Raw genomic sequence first — 21,027 nt, forward strand, 5'->3', positions numbered from 1 at the left:
TTTTCACAGAAACAGAAAGTGTAGATACCAGGAGATGGGAATAGAGTGATATTACTCAAATGGTGACCATCTAATGGTGTCAGTAGGTGTTCATAAAAAAGTGTATTCAGTGGTCTGGGGAAAACTGGATAAAACAAAATTCATTTCATTATTGCTTGAATTCTTAGTGCCTTTATCTGGAAATGTGCCTAAAGGAGTGGTTAGTATTCTGTGTTTTCCAAATTAATTAACAGTGGAATCTTTTTGTTTTCCAAACCCAAGGAACATCTATTAACCGTTGTGACAGTGCCGTTTAGATAATGCTGATATAGAGATCTGTCTTGAGGTAGAAATAAGGGATGTGGAAGCTTAAGTCCAGTGGCTTTATTTTTGCAGTTAAATAGGAAGAGTTGTAGAAAATGAAAAAAGTTGAAATTTCAGTTTGGAGGAGTCTAGTAAGTAGTAAAGAAAAATTGAATAAAAGAATTGCTTTTAGCTGGATAGACTCATTTGAAGTTAGCAAGTAAGAATTTCATATGTAATGTATGTACAGTGGGTTTCTACTCCTAAAACTGGGTTGTTAGAGGGATTGGAAAGTTGGTACCCGAGCATTTCTATGTCAGAAAGTTAAGTGAGTTAACTCACTGTCTAATGTTAGTGAAGTTACCATTACTGTGCTGAAGGATTGTAATGCCTTAGAATTAAATTCCTCAATATTTCCTGTAAATTGGTAGTTAGATCTAGAGATTTGGTTGGATTCAATTGTGATTGTTTTGGCAGGAATACTTCATAGGTGGTGGTGTGTATTTCTACTAGGGACAGAATGGTTGTCTCTCGTCTTATGATCTTAGTGCTGTTGGTGATGATATTCTAATTCTGTCATTCCTTCTTCATTTATGAGTGGAATTACTTCTATGAAGAGAAATGTTTTCTCATCAATTATTAGATTACTCTGAGGAATAGTTTGAGTATTTGCCTTTATTTGTCATGACTGAGACAATATGTTGTTTCCTTGTGCTCCATCTTTGGAGCATCCTCCAAAGATGACCAGTGAGGTGTTTTTTATTTTTTGGCTTTTTAGTATTATTTGACCTTATAGATTCAAATTTATTTGATACACATCAAATATATTCAGTATATTTAAGGTGTACAAAGTTCTTTCAACTTAGGCCAGTGGGAGCCTCTTGAGTTTGCCATATGAGTGCTTTTGACCTGACTCTCATAGCCTTTGGAAGTTTTCTGCTATCTGGTGTGATTAGATGTTCCAGTTTCATCTTGTACATTTCCTGCCCTTGGAATACCTGGGAAATGGTATTCCAAGACTGCACAAGGGATATTCCTTGCTATTGAGTAGGTTTTTATTTCCACAAAAGAGAACCAGGAAATACATATTATATTAAGATTAATGCATCATTAGTAGACACAGATATTTCCAGTTCAAATTTCGGACTACATTATTTTTACTTAACCTAATTGATCCTAATCAGTATCTCCCACACCCAAAATCCTGGTTCTCATCATAATTACTCACTTACTTTACCCCACTAATATGTATATATTATCACCAACATATGATCACTATTAACAGTTTAAGATTTTTTAGTAGCTCCTTCTATCTCAAGGGTCTATTCATATGCTAGGGATATTTATAGCCAAACAAGTCAAATCATAAAGTTTAAAGTAATTTAACATAATCCCTGTTTGTTTGATTATTTATTTCATTTTATTTTAACTTTTAGGGATTGCTTAAATTTTTTGTGAATATAACATATGCAAAGTCTAAAGTCTAATTTACAAAACAAGGTATATTCAGGGAAATCTAGCTTCCATTCCTGTCCCCTCTACCATTACTTTCTTTCCCCATTTCTACTCTCCCCCCACCCCCCAGTTTTTAGTTCATCCTTTCATTTAAAAGCAAAAAGCAAATAGTTATATCCATTCTCTCCTCACCTTCTTAAACAGTAGCATACTAAACATATTTTTTTCCATCTTGCCTTCTTCACTTAATAATATATCTTGCAGATCACTCCATAGTGGTATATGGAGGTATTCTGCATAATCAATCCCCATAATTGACTTTATTTTAATATAAACAGATAATTTTAGTTTTACTAATTTTGAAACCTCAAAGTTTCTTTGTATTCTTAATGGCTCTGCATGTAATAGTAGATATTTGTTAAAATGAAGCTTTGTTATTAAAACATATCAAAAAGTTTTTCAAACTTAGTTTACATTTTCTTTTGGCTTCATTGATTCACAATAATTATTTAACTGTAGTAATAATTTTTAATAGAGCCTATGTCCTATATATGCTCTATATCAGAATATGAGACAAAATCAATAGAGTTAATCAGACTAGTCATTTCTTTATAAAAATCTCAATCTTAAAAGTACCACATGTAGTCATGTGTTTTGATATTATATATTATCCTAAACAAGTCTAGTATTCTGATACTAATGTACTTACAGTTTGGCTTACTAAAGGAAACATATTGAATTTGTCTCAAATTTTTACATGAAACTCTGATTATTTTTTAATAGATTTTATTTTTCAGAGTAGTTATAGACTCTCAGAGAAATTGAGCAGAAGATACAGAGATATCTCTTGTACCACTTACCCCACACATGCATAGCCTTCCCCATTATCAACATCTCCGCCAGAGTGGTGCATTGGTTATAACTGATGAACATACTGACACATCATTATCACCCAGAGACCGCAGTTTACACTAGGGTGTACTCTTGGTGTACACACTTTATATGTTTGGACAAATGTATAATGACATAGTATCATGCAGACCAGTTTCACTACACTGCCCTAAAAACCCTCTGTATTCCACCTATTCATCCCATTCTCCCCTGAAACTTTGATTTTTAAAGTTTAATTTAAAAATGAACTTATATTAAGACCTCAGAATTTTATTTTACACAAATCATTTTAGCCCATCCCTTTTAAAAAATTGAACTATAGTTGCTGTACAATATTGTATAAGTCACAGGTGTGCAATATAGTGATTCACAATTTTTAAAGGTATACTCCATTTGTAGTTATTATAAAATATTGGTTATATTTCCCATGTTGTACAGTATATCCTTGTAGCTTATTTTATACCTAATAATTTGTACCTCTTACTCCTCTACCCCTATATTGCACCTCCCCCTTCCCTCTCCCTGCTGGTAACCCCTAGTTTGTTCTCTATATCTGTGAGTCTACTTCTTTTTTGTGATATTCACTAGTTTGTTGTATTTTTTAGATTCCACATGTAAGTGATATCATACAGTTTTTATCTTTCTCTGTCTGACTGATTTCACTTACCATAATGCCCTCCAAGTCCATCCATGTTGCTGCAAATGGCAAAATTTCATTCTTTATTGTAGCTGAGTAGTATTTCATTGTGTATATATACCACATCTTCTTTTTTTACATCTTTATTGGAGTATAATTGCTTTACAATGGTGTGTTAGTTTCTGCTTTATAACAAAGTGAATCAGCTATATGTATACATATATCCCCATATCACCTCCTTCTTGGGTCTCCCTCCCACCCTCCTTATCCCACCCCTCTAGGTGGTCACAAAGCACCGAGCTGATCTCCCTGTGCTATGCACCTGCTTCCCACTAGCTATCTATTTTACGTTTGGTAGTGTATATACGTCTATGCCACTCTCTCACTTTTTCACAGCTTACCCTTCCCCCTCCCCATATCCTCAAGTCCATTCTCTAGTAGGTCTGTGTCTTTATTCCTGTCTTAGCCCTAGGTTCTTCATGACATTTTTTTTCTCTTAAATTCCATATATATGTGTGAGCATATGGTATTTGTCTTTCTCTTTCTGACTTACTTCACTCTGTATGACAGACTCTAGGTCTATCCACCTCATTACAAATAGCTCAATTTCGTTTCTTTTTATGGCTGAGTAATATTCCATTGTATATATGTGCCACATCTTTATTCATTCATCCGATGATGGACACTTAGGTTCTTTCCATCTCCAGACTATTGTAGATAGATCTGCAATGAACATTTTGGTACATGACTCTTTTTGAATTATGGTTTTCTCAGGGTATATGCCCAGTAGTGGGATGGCTGGGTCATATGGTAGTTCTATTTGTAGTTTTTTAAGGAACCTCCATACTGTTCTCCATGGTGGCTGTACCAATTCACATTCCCACAAGCAGTGCAAGAGTGTTCCCTTTTTTCCACACCCTCTCCAGCATTTATTATTTCTAGATTTTTTGATGATGGCCATTCTGACTGGTGTGAGAACCACATCTTCTTTATCCATTCACCTGTTGATGGACACTTAGGTTGCTTTCATATCTTGGCAATTGTAAATAATGCTGCTATGAACATTGGGGCACATGTATCTTTTTGAATTAGTGTTTTTGTGTTTGTTTTTTGGATATATACCCAAGTGTGGAATTGCTGGGTCATATGGTAGTAGTATTTTTAGTTTTTTGAGAAATCTCCATCTGTTTTCCACAGTTAGCCCATCCCTTTTAATTGAAAGTAACTGTTAGGAAATATTTCTAATAAAATTAAACAATATTGCACTTTAGAATTGGAGTCATAGGATTTTAATGTATAAAATCCACTATTTTTCTTCAGTCTTTTACTTATACCAACAGGAATTTTCTTTTTCAAAAATTTTATTGAGATATATTTGACATATAAAATTATCTTAATTCCAGGTATACAACATGATTCAGTATTTGTATATACAGTGAAATGATCATGACAATAAGTATAGTTAACACCCATCACCATACATAGTTAAAAAATTTTTTTTCTTGTGATGAGAGCTTTTAATGTCTACTTGTTCTTAGCAACTTTCAAATGTACAATACAGTAAGTATTCTTAAGTTTAGCCACCATGTCATTCATTACATCCCTATGACTTTTTTAGGAATTTTTTTCTCAAGCGAAATTCTGATCACATCATGCTTATTTTTAGTCTCTCTTTTTTTTTTTTTTTACACTTGACCCTTGAACAATGCAGGAGTTAGAGGCGTTGACCCTCTGCACAGTCAGAAATCCACGGATAACTTACAGTTGGCCCTGTGTATACACGTTTTCTCCCTATCCGCAGATTCAACCAACTGTGGATAGTGTAGTACTGTAGTATTCACTATTGAAAAAACCCTGCATTTAAGTGGATCCATATAGTTCAAACCTGCGTTGTTCAAGGGTCAACTGTATTTCCAATATGATTTATCAAAGAAAAATTCCACCCTAGTCATTTTAACTCAAACATGGAAGTGACTAAGTCTACATTTGGATTATTGCCATCATTTGAGTGTGGACTCTTGTAGAACAATCTTCAACTAAATGTAATCTTCACATAAAATGGAAGGAGACGTTTTGGCACTACTGTAGGACCTCTTTTTGGCCATTTAAGCTCTCTGGGTTTAATAATTCTCAAAATGATTTAAACAAGCAAACGTTTCACTGTCATTAAGAGTATCTGATTTATTGATAACACTTTACCAACATTCAGCTTTCTATAAAAGTTACTTGATTTCTCTTTTTCTTTTTTCCTCTAGTGCATTCCACTCTTCGTTCAACTTGTTTTGGAGAGATTAACCCGAGGAGTCAAAACTAGTGAGCTTCGTACTATGTGTCTTCAGGTTGCAATTGCTGCCTTGTACTACAACCCTGATTTGCTGCTACATACTTTAGAACGAATTCAGTTGCCTCACAACCCTGGACCTGTAACTGTACAGTTTATAAATCAGTGGATGAATGATACAGATTGTTTTCTTGGGTATGTATGTGTCTTTTCGATTTTACACTACATTTCTATTCTGGAAAGTTGACTTTTTAATATGTACATATAATAGCATATAAAGAAAGAATTTTTATATCTTAAGAATCATTATTTTTTATTTATTTTTGGCTGCTTCGCTGCTGCACGCAGGCTTTCTCTAGTTGCCGCAAGTGGGGGCTACTCTTCGTGGCAGTGCGCGGGCTTCTCGTTGCAGTGGCCTCTCTCCTTGCAGAGCGTGGGCTCCAGGCTCGTGGGCCTCACCAGCCATGGCTCGTGGGCTCCAGAGCACAGGCTCAGTAGTTGTGACGCACGGGTCCAGCTGCTCCGCGGCACATGGGATCATCCTGGACCAGGGCTCGAACCCACGTCCCCTCCACTGGCAGGTGGATTCCCAACCACTGGGCCACCAGGGAAGCCCTTTAAGAATTATTTTTAGTGCATTGTTAATATAATATTAAATTCTTAGAGAATTAAGAATGTGTTTCAGCAGTATAATCTAGTGGAAAGAACGCAGGCTCTGAAAATTAGGTATAGCCATTCCCCGCTTGTTTTTGACTTATGTGTATTGCTATATCTCTAGGCAACAAGAATTAAGTGTCCACTTGGGTTCCATGACTATTAAGTGTCTATGGGTAACAACATTCTAAATAGAGTCATGTTTCTAAGGAGAGTACTGGTCTGGTAAAGATATAAAGACTTCAGTGGAGCCCGTTTTCAAATGTGAGGTCAGAAGATTGTTAGTTGTAGTCCTGGTCCTACCCTGGTAGGAGAGTTTGGCTTTATGTGAAGCACTCTCCTAGCTTCCCAGCATAGGAAAAGTGAGATCCTAAGTAGTAGTTATAGGCCCACCTCAAGTGACCCAACACATATAAGTGACCCTGTTGTGCTAGAATTTGAGCTAAATTGCTGATTAATTTTTTCAAAACATTAGAAATAACTAGTGTTCTTTTTAAGTTTTGTAAGTTATCATTTAGAAAAATTTACTGAGGGGAAAATAATTTCAACAGGAGTAGTTAGGACATTGCCAAGTGGTGGGGAGATGATGGAGGGGCTTGAATTAGGATGGTAGAAAAGGAATGGGGGAGCATATTTATAAGTTGCTATGTGTATTCTAATTTTTCTACTTGTAGGAGACTGGAATTTGTCCCTGATTTAGATTTCTTATTAAAGCTTTGAAAGGAAGAGCATACTTTAAAAAGAAATTGTGCTTAAAGTTATCTCTGACAAAGATTTAGAGAGTAGAGATTTAGTCATTCACAGTTATAGTTAGTAGCATCTATAAGCAATTTTCCAAAAACAGAAAATCCGTCTCAGCTATTGTATAGATTGGGCATGCTTGAATTGTGCTCCCTTGGATTCTTCAGAGCCCCACTCGATAATCATCTTCTGTACTATGATCCATTTGACACCTGGTGTACACTACTAGTTAGAGGCTACATGGATGAGAAAGTCACCAGGTCAAGCACAGTCCCTGTTACAGTATACTATACTTTGACATTAGTAACTTGAATCAATCAAGCAATGGAAATAATGAAGAATAATAGAAGCTAGTAATATATTTGTCATTGGGTTTGTTGTATATTACTCTCATTTTGAATCCCTGCCAGTGAATTTTTTGTTCATGCCTGCAATTTTAAGTGTTATACTAATATAGAAAATCTTTTAATTCTTAATATTTTTAGTTTTAAACAATTTAGAAGAAGCATTCACACAAAAATGTGTGTAATGTATATTGGTCAAACATTTTTCCTTCAGAATTAAATTTTCCTTATCCTGTTTTACAGAACAGGACATTTAATGTTTTACTTATTAGCTATTACATTCAGCTTACTGGATGCTGAGTTTGTGGAGGAACTTTTGGCACCTGGGGTTAGTATACAGTGCCAAGATACCTTGTAGACCAATCCAATGAAGACAAAGTCTAAGGGACTCCTCATTTTTTCCATTGGATAGGAATTTTATGCTATCGTATACAGGTATTCTTGTTTTAATAAAAGTTGTTACGCTAAGGCCCAGATACAGCATTTGTATTATCATAAATTGATATTACACAAGATTCCCCATATTAATTGCAGACTCCCATAGCTCTTTGATGATGATAATTGGTTTACAAAACTTGATTTACATAGGATTTCATATAGTACAAAATGGAGATACCTCTGTGTAACTCCAGTGAATGAACCTTAGAGTACACCTTGGACATTTCTTTTTGTAATTTCTTCGGAATTTGTTCTCATTTCTCATGTGCACATTTTTTTTCACCTTTATAATTTGTAGGCATCATGACCGGAAGATGTGTATAATAGGACTGAGTATTCTTTTGGAACTGCAAAATCGACCTCCTGGAGTAGATGCTGTGGTGGGACAGATTGTGCCCTCAATTCTTTTCCTTTTCCTTGGCCTAAAGCAGGTCTGTGCTACCAAACAACTGGTAAACCGGGAAGATCACTCAAAAGCAGAGAAAGCTGATATGGAAGAAAATGGTAAAGTGTTCTAATTGAAATGAATGCTAGAATTGATTGTGATTTGAGTATGAGTTTTCTTTGAGTTTAAGTCTATTTGGAAACATTAAACAAGTGTACATTTCTTGGCCTGTTAACACGTTTAACAAATATTTTGGGTTTGTTTGACTTAATTATAGTAGTTCCTTCTTACCACAATTTTGGTTTCATGGTTTTAGTTGTCTAAAAATATTAAATGGAAAATTCTAGGAATAAACAATTCATAACTTTATTTATCTATTTATTATTGAAGTATAGTTGATTTACAATATTATGTTAGTTTCAGGTGTACAACATACATAGTGATTCACTGTTTTTATAGATTATACCCTGTTTAAAGTTATTATAAAATGTTGGCTGTATTCTGTGTGCTGTACAATATATCCTCGTGCTTATTTATTTTATACTTAGTAGTTTGTACCTCTTAATATTCTACTCTGTTTTACCCCTCCCACTTCCCTCTCCCCAACGGTAACTACTAGTTTTTTCTCCGTATCTGTGAGTCTGTTTCTGTTTTGTTATATTCATTTGTTTCTTTTATTTCTTATATTCCACATATAAGTGTGACATACAGTATTTGTCTTTCTCTGACATACTTCATTAAGCATAATATCCTCCAGGTCTATCCATGTTGTTGCAAATGGCAAGATTTCATTCTTTTTTATGGCTGAGTAATATTCCATCACATATCTCACCACATCTTCATTATCCATTCATTTGTTGATGGATATTTGGGTTGCTTCCTTATCTTGGTTGTTGTAAATAGTGCTGCTGTGAACTTTGGCGTGTGTGTATCATTTTGAATTAGTGTTTTTGTTTTCTTTGAATATATATCTAGCAGTGAAATTGCTGGATCATACTTTCAGTTTTTTGAGAAATCTTCATGTTGTTTTCCGTAGTGGCTGCACCAATTTACATCCCCACCAACAGTGTGCAGGGGTTCCCTTTTCTCCATATTCTTGCCAACATTTGTTATTTGTTGATAGCCATTCTTACTAAGAGGGATGAGATGATATCTCATTGTGGTTTTGATTTGCATATCTCTAATGATCAGCAATGTTGAACGTCTTTCATGTGCCTGTTGGCCATCTGTATATCTTCTTTGGAAAAATGACTATTCAGGTCTTCTGCCCATTTTTTAATTGGGTCATTTAGTTTTTTGACATTGAGTTGTGTGAGCTGTTTATATATTTTGGATATTAACCCCTTATTGTAGCATATCATTTGCAAATATTTTCTCCAATTTATAGGTTGTCTTTTCATTTTGTCGATGGTTTCCTTTGCTGTGCAAAAGTGTTTAAATTTAATTAGGTCCCATTTGTTTATTTTTGCTTTAGTGTCCTTTGCCTTAGGAGACCCCCCCCCCAAAAATACTGTTACAATTTATGTCAAAGTGTGTTCTGGGGCTTCCCTGGTGGCACAGTGGTTGAGAGTCCGCCTGCCAATGCAGGGGACACGGGTTTGTGCCCTGGTCTGGGAAGATCCCACATGCCGCGGAGCAGCTGGGCCCGTGAGCCATGGCCACTGAGCATGCGCGTCCGGAGCCTGTGCTCTGCAACGGGAGAGGCCACAACAGTGAGAGGCCCGCATATCGAAAAAAAAAAAAAAAAAAAAAAGAGTGTTCTGCTTTTCTTCTAGGAGTTTTATGGTTTCTGGTTATACATTTAGGTCTTTAATCCATTTTGAGTTTATTTTTGTACATGGCATGAGAAAATGTTCTAATCTCATTCTTTTGCATGTAGCTGTCCAGTTTTCCCAGCACCACTTATTATTGAAGAAACTGATATTCCCCATTGTATATTCTTGCCTCCTTTGTCATAGATGAATCAACCCTAAACACAGGAGTTTATTTCTGGGCTGTCTATTCTGTTCCATTGATCTGTGTGTCTGTTTTTGTGCCAGTACTATACTGTTTTGATTACTGTAGCTTTGTAGCATAGTCTGAAATCAAGGAGCATGATACCTCCAAGCTCTGTTCTCTTTTGTCAAGATTGCTTTGGCAATTCAGGGTCTTTTATGGTTCCATATAAATTTTAGGAAGATTTGTTCTAGTTCTGTGAAAGATATCATGGGTATTTTGATAGGCTTTAAATCTATGGATTGCTTTGGGTAGTATAGATTTTTTAAATGATATTCTTCCAATCCATGAACATGGGATATCTTTCTATTTCTTTGTATCATCTTTCGTTTCCTTCATCATTGTTTTATAATTTTCAGAGTAGAGGTCTTTCACCTCCTTGGTTAAGTTTATTCCTAGGTTTTTAATTCTTTTTGATGCAATTTTAAACAGGATTGTTTTCTTGCTTTCTCTTTCTGCAACTTTACTGAATTCATTTATTAGTTCTAAAAGCTTTTCATTGGAGACTTTAGGGTTTTCTGTATATAGTACTTTGTCATCTGAAAATAGTGACAGTTTTACTTCCCTTCCAACTTGGATGCCTTTGATTTCTTTTTCTTGTCTGATGGCTGTGGCTGGAATTTCCAATAGTATGTTAAATAGAAGTGGCGAGAGTGCGTATCCTTATCTTTAGAGGAAAATCTTTTAGCTTTCACTGTTGCGTATGATGTTAACTGTAGGTTTGTCATAAATGGCCCTTATTATGTTGAGATATTTTCCCTCTATACCCACTTTGATGAGAGTTTTTGTCATGAATGGATGTTGAATTTGGTCAAATGCTTTTTATGTAGCTCTTGTGATGATCATGTGATTTTTATCCTTTCTTTTTTTTTTTTTAATGTGGTGTATCACATTGATTGATTTGTGAATATTGAATCATCTTTGCATCCCTGGAATAAATCTCACTGGATCGTGGTGTATCATCCATTTCTATAAATTGTTGAGTTTGGTTTGCTAATATTCTGTTCAGGATTTTTGCATCTATATTCATCAGAGATATTGGCCTGTAACTTTCTTTTTTTGTTGTGTCTTTGTCTGCTTTTGGTGGCCTCATAGGATGAACTTGGGTTCTCTTCAGTTTTTTGGAATAGTTTGAGAAGAATAGGTATTAGCTTTTCTTTATACATTTCATAGAGTTCTCATGTTAAACTGTCCAGTCCTGGACTTTTGTTTGCTGGGAGTCTTTTTATTATGAATTCAGTTTCACTGCTAGTGATCTCTTTATTCAGATTGTCTATATCTTCCTGACTGGGTCTTGGAAGATTGTATGTTTCTAAAAATGTTTCCATTCCTTCTAGGTTGTCTAATTTGTTGGCATATAAATATTTGTAGTATTCACTTATGCTTTTTTGGTATCCCTGTGATATCAGTTGTAATTTCTCCTCTTTCATTTCTTGTTTTATTTGTTTGGGCCCTCTCTCTCTTTTTTTTTTTTTTTTTGCGGTACGCGGGCCTCTCACTGCTGCGGCCTCTCCCGCCGCAGAGCACAGGCTCTGGACACGCAGGCTCAGCGGCCATGGCCCATGGGCCCAGCTGCTCCACAGCATGTGGGATCTTCCCAGACCGGGGCACGAACCCGTGTCCCCTGCATTGGCAGGCAGATCTCAACCACTGCACCACCAGGGAAGCCCTTTTTTTGCATTTTTAAAAAAACATCTTTATTGGAGTATAATTGCTAAACAATGGTGTGTTAGTTTCTGCTTTATAACAAAGTGAATTAGTTATACAGATATATATGTCCCCATATCTCTTCCCTCTTGCATCTCCCTCCCTCCCACCCTCCCTATCTCACCCCTCTACGTGGTCACAAAGCACCGAGCTGATCTCCCTGTGCTATGCGACTGCTTCCCACTAGCTATTTTATGTTTGGTAGTGTATGTATGTCCATGCCACTCTCTCACTTTGTCCCAGCTTACCCTTCCCCCTCCCTGTATCCTCAAGTCCATTCTCTAGTAGGTCTGCATCTTTATTCCCATCTTGCCCCTAGGTTCTTCATGACCATTTTTTTTTTTTTTAGATTCCATATATATGTGTTAGCATACGGTATTTGTTTTTCTCTTTCTGACTTACTTCACTCTGAATGACAGTCTCTAGGTCCATCCACCTCATTACGGATAACTCAGTTTTGTTCCTTTTTATGGCTGAGTAATATTCCACTGTATATATGTGCCACATCTTCTTTATCCATTCATCTGTTGATGGACACATAGGTTGCTTCCATGGCCTGGCTATTGTAAGTAGAGCTGCAATGACCATTTTGGTACATGACTCCTTTTGAATTATGGTTTTCTCAGCATATATGCCCAGTAGTGGGATTGCTGGGTCATATGGTAGTTCTATGTGTAGTTTTTTAAGCAACCTCCATACTGTTCTCCATAGTGGCTGTATTAATTTACATTCCCACCAACAGTGCAAGAGCGGTCCCTTTTCTCCACACCCTCTCTAGCATTTATTGTTTGTAGATTTTTTGATGATGGCCATTCTGACCGGTGTGAGATACCTCATTGTAGTTTTGATTTGCATTTCTCTAATGATTAATTATGTTGAGCATTCTTTCATGTGTTTGTTGGCAATCTGTATATCTTTTTTGGAGGAATGTCTATTTAGGTCTTCTGCCCATTTTCGGACTGGGTTGTTTGTTTTTTGATTCTCTTGTTTCTTGAGGTAGGCCTGAATTGCTATAAACTTCCCTATTAGAACTGCTTTTGCTGTGTCCTGTAGATTTCAGAAAGTTCTGTTTTTATTTTCATTTGTCTCAAGGTATTTTCTGATTTCCTCTTTAATTTCTTCATTCATCCATTGGTGTTTTAGTAGCATGTTGTTTAGTCTCCATATGTTTATGTGTTTCCCATTTTTCTACCTGTAATTGATTTCTAGTTTCATACTGCTGTGGTCAGAAAAAGTGTTTAATATAATTTCTTTCCCCTTAAATTTGTTGAGACTTGTTTTGTGGCCTAGCATGTGTTGTCTCCTGGAGAATGTTCTATGTTCACTTGAAAGAATGTGTATTCTGCCATTTTGGGATGTAATGTCCTGTAGATACCTATTAAGTACAAATGGTCTAATGTGTCATTTAAGACTACTGTTTCCTTATTGATTTTCTGTCTGGATGGTCTGTCCAGTGATGTAGGTGGGTTAAAGTTTCCTCCTATTATTGTATTTTTGTCAATTTCTCCCTTTATGTCTGTTAATATTTGTTTTATATATTTAGATGCATATATGTTAACAAATGTTATATTCTCTTCTTGTATCGATCCTTTTATCATTTATATAATGCCCTTTTTTGTCTTTTGTTATAGCCTTTGTTTTAAAGTCTACTTTATCTGATATGCATATTGCTACCCCTTCTTTCTTGTTTCCATTGCATGAAATATATTTTTCCATCCCCTCACTTTCAGTCTGTGTGTGTCTTTAACTCTGAAGTGAGTCTCTTGTAATTGTTTATTTTGCTAAATATATGCAGACAATCACAGAATTTTTTTCAGTATGTTGCATTCTTTATAATTTCTCGCTTTGCTCTCTAATGGGTTATAATTATTATGACTTGAGGGAAATTTTCTAGTAATTTTCTAGTAATTTTCTAGTAAGTCAAATCTATGGTTTCTTGCATTATCCCTAAAACTACTTTGCAGTTGAATCCAGGTACTTCAGTATGGTGTGTTTTATAGAACTAGGTTTAGATTAATATTGCCTGGTTTAGGTTTACTCCAGGTTTCTCCTCTTAGGTTGATTTCGTTCTGCATTTACTGTCTTCCGGTTATTTATAATACTGGACTAACTGCTTGGAACAGACCAACCCTGAAAATAGAAACTGAATCTATGGGGATATACAATTCAGCTTTCAATTTTTTTAACCCACATATAGCTAATTATTTTTCCTCTGTATTTCTATATTTTTCTGTTTCTATTAGCAGAAATGACCTCTTCATTTGAGCATTTCCGAGCAGTTCATAATCAACTTAGTTAATTGCTAAGAGACTCAAATTCTCAGTGGTAGGTCATTGTTATTTAAAACACATGCACTGAATACATAATCATTTTATGTCTTTTTTGACAAAAAAGTTAATTTGGGAATCTGTGGCTAAATAGTATATATTAATGGATGTGAAGCAGCCATAGTAAAACAGTAATAATGTTCATCTTTAGAGATAGAAATTGTTTTGAGTGAGGAGGATAAAGTCATTTTCAGTTTAGCAACTACAGTAAAGATAAGGTTTATTTTTATAATTTTACATAAAATCATTTGGTCATTTTTCCATTTCTGGAATGTCATTTATTATTTTTATTTTCTTTATGGAATTTATATTTTGTCCTTATGTGTTTGATTCCTTTTAAATAAATAATGGACTCACAGAAGAGATTTCAAGTGATGAAGAGGAGACGAATGTAACTGCTCAAGCAATGCAGTCAAATAATGGAAGAGGTGAAGATGAGGAGGAAGATGATGATGACTGGGATGAAGAAGTATTGGAAGAAACTGCCCTTGAGGGATTCAGCACTCCACTGGACCTTGACAATAGTGTGGATGAATATCAATTTTTTACACAAGCCCTGCTGAGTATGTTGTTACTCCCTGAATCTTCAGATATGTTTTTCATTTCCATCTATTAGAAGTTGTTTTGGGATCTTCCCCCAAGTTGGTTTAGATTCCCTTTAAATTTTTAATTTATTTTAAATTATAGAAATCCCCAAACATACACAAAATGAGAGCAAATAGCATAATGAAACATCCATCACCCAATCCCAGCAACCTTAATCGTTGTAAAGTGGCAGGGTGAGGCTGCAGGGTATCCTCACAAAAGTAATTACAGGCAAGAGTATCTGCATATATTGTTCATCCTCTAGATATGAATGGATAAGGATTTTTGCAGAATGAAGTATCTCACATATGTTGCTTAAAAATTGTGGCCATATTGGGGCTTCCCTGGTGGCGCAGTGTTTGGGAGTCCGCCTGCCGATGCAGGGGACACGGGTTCGTGCTCCGGTCTGGGAGGATCCCACATGCCGCGGAGCGGCTGGGCCCCTGGGCCATGGCCACTGGGCCTGCACGTCTGGAGCCTGTGCTTCGCAACGGGAGAGGCCACAACAGTGAGAAGCCCGCGTACCACAAAAAAAAAATAAAAATAAAAAATTGTGGCCATAAACTTATTAGCAATTCAGAATCCCCATGTGAATGAACAGAGTCCAATAGAGAGTAGATTTTTACTACATAAGCAATTTACCAATTTGTACAGCAAAGGACACTAGAAACTCAAAGATTGGGAGAAAATATTTGTCATGTACATGTCATAGGCTTAAGACCCACAGATTACAAAGGCCTTCTATAAATGAATAAGACCAATAACCCAGTAGAAGAATGAAAGATATAAATGGAAAACTTATAGAATTAAAAATAAATAATAAGCCAATGAAAGCATTTAGAAAATTATTATAAACAAATTATAATGAAAAAATCCCACTAAATAGGTTGTTTTATAGTTACATCATATTTCTCTGGTAATACCATAATTTAGCTTATTTCCACTGATGGACATATAAGATATTTCCAGGGTTTTTCTTTTTTACAAGCAATATTAAATTGAACATCCTTGTGTATAAAATATTGTTACTAACAAGGCAATGGTAGTGTAATATATTGACATTATTTAGTATGCCAGTGTATTGGTTGTTACAAATACCATTAATGAACCACCTCTATGATTTATTGAAATTCAGCCGGAACAAGAGGTAGAGAGTACAGGGAATGATATTCCAAAGCATGAGGAAGATAAGAGTGTAAATATGGAGACTGGGATGTGGAGGGTACGCTCTAAGGCAGTTACTTCCAGACCTGGGTGTGCATCATAGGCAACAAAGAAGCTCTTAGGTCTTGAGTAGGATCTCAGCATATGTATTTTGAAAATGCTCCTCAAGAGATAGGCAGCCAGTTTTGGCTCAGTCAGCATATAAGGACCACTGCTTAAAGTCTCTGTGAAGTAGTAAAATTGTACCAGCCTTGAAATCTGGTGGGTTTTTTTTTCCCTTTTTCTTTTTGGCTGTGCAGCATGCGGGATCTTATTTCCCTGACCAGGAATTGAACCTGTGCCCCCTGCAATGGAAGCAGGGGTCTTAACCACTGGACCACCAGGGAAGTCCCCCAGTCTTGAATTCTGGACTGAGATTGTCTTTATCCCATTTCCCATTAGAGTGTTTTTGAATGTTTTTCTGTAAAGAGGTGACCTTGGGGATATGATAATTTCCTTCAGGGGTATTATCTGATGATGATGTCCAAAAAGAACTGAAGGGGGCTAGACTCGGGAACCAAGCGTTAGGAAATTACTTTATTGATTTAGGAGTAATAGAGCCCTGGAGTGGGAGGATGGCATTTGATGGGACAAAGCGTATCAGTGAAAGACATCAAGAAAGCAGCACAGAATTGGATGTGGAGAGAGCATGATTAAAGATGTTAGGCATTTACAGTGGTTGACTAGGAGACTGATAGAACTAGTGATGGAAATGGGAGATAAGGAGGGTTTGGGAGGTAAAATATTAAATTTGGTTACAGTTGTACTGAGTTTGAGGTGAGCTATCCAAAGTAAAAGACCAGGAGGCTTAGGGAACAGTTTTGCCTAAAGGTACAAATTTGAGTTTTTGGCATAGAAGTGATGCTGAAGGAGCAGGTAGCATAAGAATTCCTGAGGAAAATGGTAACAAGTGAGTAAGGTGTTTCCCAAGATCTGGATTTTAGGCAGCATTCATAGTTCGTAAAAACCCAGGAAGAAGAGGAGATGGGGAGGGAGCAGAGAACTAGGCAAAACAGATTTGTGATGTCCCAACCTTTCTTTATAGCCCCACGTAGGTCGAGTACTAAAGTGAGTACTCAGGAGTAATCCTTTGTTGGAATAAGTTTTATCACCTATTGTCTGTGATCATTTCATTGTAATCTGATTGTGTTATTAGTTATCCTCTGAAATAATAATTGTCATTGGACTCCTTTATTTTTCCTTCTCCCTCAACACACCCCCAAAATACAACAGCTGTGCAGAATCGGGATGCTGCCTGGTACCAGCTGCTGATGGCACCGCTCAGTGAGGATCAGAGGAGGGCGCTACAGGAGGTGTACACACTGGCCGAGCACCGAAGGACGGTAGCAGGTCAGCCAGCATGATTTCTAGATCGGAGTGCATGTGTCAGAGTGCCCGTATTCAGCTTTTATTTTACGAGCCTGGTGGCACCTAAATACTTTTCTAAAAATTGTTAGAGGCCAACCTTTCAAGATAATAAGGAATTATCATTATTGTATGATCTTTTTAATCATCCATGATATATTAGCTCTGTGAAACACCATGTGTTAATGTGTCTTTAGTGGTGTTCTTATTCACACCCTTATCCTATTTTGGAGCCAAAGGTAAGATGTAAAGGTTGGGATGAATCTTGCTGAGGGGGAGTTAATCAGCTGGGTCACCCACCTAAACATCTAAACAACAGATGGGTCAAAAGCATTTTATGAATTCTTGCAGGGAGCTTGTATTCCTAGAAATTGAAATACTCTCCATTTCTATTTGTTGGGCTTTATGTGTTAGTGATTCTCGTTGATTTTCAGTTTTTGAGCTGGAGAAATTATTTTACACAGACGTTGTTATGGTCACTCCTAGAAATTAATGGAAGATTTTGTAATTACAGAAGTATTTTAGTGGGGAACATCATGGAATACGAATCTAGAGTTTAGAACCCAGGTTCTTCTGCTTGGATTTAGGCTTTAAGTCCTGTACAGATTCTGTATCGGCCCTCCTGATGTGAGAAGTCAGTGCCCTTTCAGCAATAAACACTAGCTTTGAGCCTTGTTTTTATTTTGCTCAGTTTTAGCAAATAGTCTTTCCAAGATAGAAAATATAACTACAGTCTTCCTTCGGTATCTGTGTGTGGGGGGGATTGTTTCCCTGACCTGCCTTGGATACCAAAATCTGAGGATGCTCACGTCCCCTGTTAAAATGGTGTGGTGCAGTGGGCCCTCTGTATCTGTGTGTTCCGTATCTGCTGGTTCCGCATCCCCAGACACCAAAATGATGGTACTTACTGACACGGGTTTATTAAAGGCTAATGTTCAATTGGGCAGAATAATTAATACCACGATTCACATTCCTTCACAGTACTAACTCTAAAGAATCTGGCCCCTTTGAGGTTATTTCCAACTTTGTCACCTTAAATACTCCTCTCTTTTCCCCCCTTTCTCTTGGCAAATGTTAGAGGCAAAGAAGAAGATTGAACAACAGGGAGGCTTCACCTTTGAAAACAAAGGAGTCCTCTCTGCATTTAACTTTGGGACTATGCCCACCAACAACTGAAAGAAGGAAGATCAACCGACCAAATGTCATCGCTACGTGGTACGTCAGCCGGAAGGAGAGGGTCAAGGGGACCCGGGGCTACTCTTTGTGCCACCTGCTGTGCCAGTTACTGCCTGGCGTCCGGCATCACCTTTCTCCACCCCTGCATCCCCTTTGACCTTTCTCACCCTGAAATATATATTTTAAGCAGCTACTGTAATGTATGAAATTAAAGAACAACAAAATCATTGGACTGCAAAGGACAAAGCATATGCTCCAAAGGATGAATGACCAAGGTGGTTTTAGAGGATTGGATGGAATTGCACGTCTCAGGTTTTGCCATGCAGAATCAATGGATTTATGCGAATAACAGTGCCTTCTGTTGTACATGAATTATCTGAAAAAATTTTTTTGGAGTGCATTGCAATTTTTTTTAAGGCATAAAACATATTTCTAGATAAATGTAAACCTTGGCTATATGTTGACTTATTCTGCATTTCACTATGTGAATTTACTGTTAGGACGTTAGCTACAAGTCACTCTGGTTTCAAAATCATCACTGCTCCCCTTGCTCTCCACTGCTGCTGGGGGTTTTCTTCAGGGGTTGTACAATATGCACTGGCTCTGGTTTTTCATAAGGTGTTTTTTCCTAAAGATGTGGCTTTCCTAAGAAGTGTCTTATTCTCTCTTCCATCATATTTTTCAGCCCTGAAAGGGGTGGTATTTCTTTTGAGTCAGCCTATATGAATATCGATTTCATTCATAACCTAATAAGTTCAGGACTCAAAAATTTCTTGGCAGCGAGTGGCAGGGACTCTTTTCATCACTGGAATTAACAATCAGTCCAAGTATATTCTGAATCATTCACTTAATTATGCAATTAATTGACAGTTATACTAAAGCACATTGGACTTCTATGAGAAAGGTGCTACATAAGCACACTGTCTTTCTGGATGGGGGCTTGCATTTTCAGTAACTTATCATTCCAGCTGTGTTGGACCTGGGTCCAAAACATTTTGTAACAATATTTTTTATCTAGGAAAAAGACCCAAGTAAATCTTACTTCTTGCTTTCTCACACATCTGAATTTTCTCCTGTCTAATCTGTCCTAGTTTTTATTATAGCTCAGTTTGGCGGCTTATATTTTTCAAGGGTTGGGGATATCAGTCAGCTGCACTCTGACATGGTAATGATGCAAGATATCCCATGATAAATATCGCAGATGGAGGTTACAGCTGTTTTTCTGAACTGATTCAACACCAGAACATGGGTCACAGTGTTTTCATTCAGTAAAGCAAAAGTGAATTTTCAGAATTTAATATATTTCTGGATATGATACAGTTGTCCGTTTTTGTGAAATGTTTGCGGCTTATATTTTCCATCAGTCACTGGAGGAATTTTCTCCAGGTGTTTTCTATATTACCATCCCTTTTTAATATGAACTCTTTTTAGAATTTTAGGTTATTTAAGTAGTTTTTTACAGAAGTAGCCCAAGAAGCCATGAGTTTCAGAGTCAAATGATCCCCTGCTTTCTTCTGGCCCCTCTTCCCAAGGCATTGATGCTGAATGTGCCAGCTGGCGGTTAGAAGAGAAAGATGGTGTGGGGGAGACTGTAGACATCGTAAGCTTTGAAGCTCTTCTTTTTCTCCTCATGTCCCAAATGGTTTAATTTTAACATAAGTAACATGCCTTCACACTGGACTGTAAAAGGCATGTGATTTTATTTTTGTGATGTATTGTCTTCTGCAGTATTAAAGGGAAAGAAGTGTTAATGTGTATCATCCTATCTTGTTTTTGAAGCCAGGGTAGTTGTACAGTTTTGTTACCAGCAGTGCTAACCTGAATGTGATATGATTACCTTGGAAAGGCAGGAACTCATATGAATGTACTGTAAAATAAAATGCGGACTGATTCCTAGGATCTTGAACTCCTCTGTGTGAAATGTTTTCTGAAATGTGGAGGTGCTAAAGCAGGTGATAAAAACCCATCAGTGTGTGTTTTCCTGACTCCCGGGGACCTGGAGCAAGGTGACCATAGGTCTGGGAGGGTAGCAAGGGCTCATCAGGAACAGCTAAAGACTGGGGAGTGGTTGGGGGCTAGAGCCCCCAACGAAGGTGTCCAAATAAGAGCTGCAGAAGCTCTGAAAAAGCAAGGTCATTCAACCACATCAGGACCTTGAAGGAAAGGGAAAAATGCCTGAGGTGGAGCCATTTTCTGATGGGCTGCCATCAAATTAGGAGTGGAATGGTAAGCGCCGGCCTTTTGATTCTCAGATGTTTACCTAGCATGAAAATAAGTTCCTCCTTCCCACCTCTAATTTATGTTAAGACCACACTGAACCAGTTAATTGTTAATCAGTGAAAATTCTAAAGAAAGAAAACAATGAAATTATGTCATTTATTTAATAGAGTGAATTACAGTGCAGTTTTCTATTCAGCAGGGGAGACTGGAAATTGTAATAAATTTATGGAGGAAATCAAGGAAAACTTGGCCACGTGATCAGAGACCACCAGCATTTGTATGTATGTATACATGTGTGTATGCATGTGTTTTATCTATAAACAAAATCATTTCAGATAAGC

The 21,027-nt window shown here is 36.9% G+C and overlaps 1 protein-coding gene across 2 annotated transcripts in view; it reads left to right on the top strand.

The window, feature by feature from the left end:
* IPO8 (importin 8) overlaps nt 1-18,917 on the top strand; it is a 69,070-nt gene extending 50,153 nt beyond the window's left edge. Inside the window, exons 21-25 of one of the 2 annotated variants that reach the window (XM_065887081.1) lie at nt 5,521-5,741; nt 8,022-8,227; nt 14,497-14,700; nt 17,159-17,275; nt 18,369-18,917. In XM_065887081.1, coding sequence (XP_065743153.1) covers nt 5,521-5,741; nt 8,022-8,227; nt 14,497-14,700; nt 17,159-17,275; nt 18,369-18,466 — 846 coding nt within the window. In that variant the 3' untranslated portion in view covers nt 18,467-18,917. The remainder of the gene's footprint in view (nt 1-5,520; nt 5,742-8,021; nt 8,228-14,496; nt 14,701-17,158; nt 17,276-18,368) is intronic. The other variant, XM_065887082.1, reaches the window with a different exon arrangement.
* The last annotated feature ends 2,110 nt before the right edge of the window (nt 18,918-21,027 follow it).

Source organism: Phocoena phocoena, chromosome 11 (assembly GCF_963924675.1).
Source record: "Phocoena phocoena chromosome 11, mPhoPho1.1, whole genome shotgun sequence".
Lineage (NCBI taxonomy): Eukaryota > Metazoa > Chordata > Mammalia > Artiodactyla > Phocoenidae > Phocoena > Phocoena phocoena.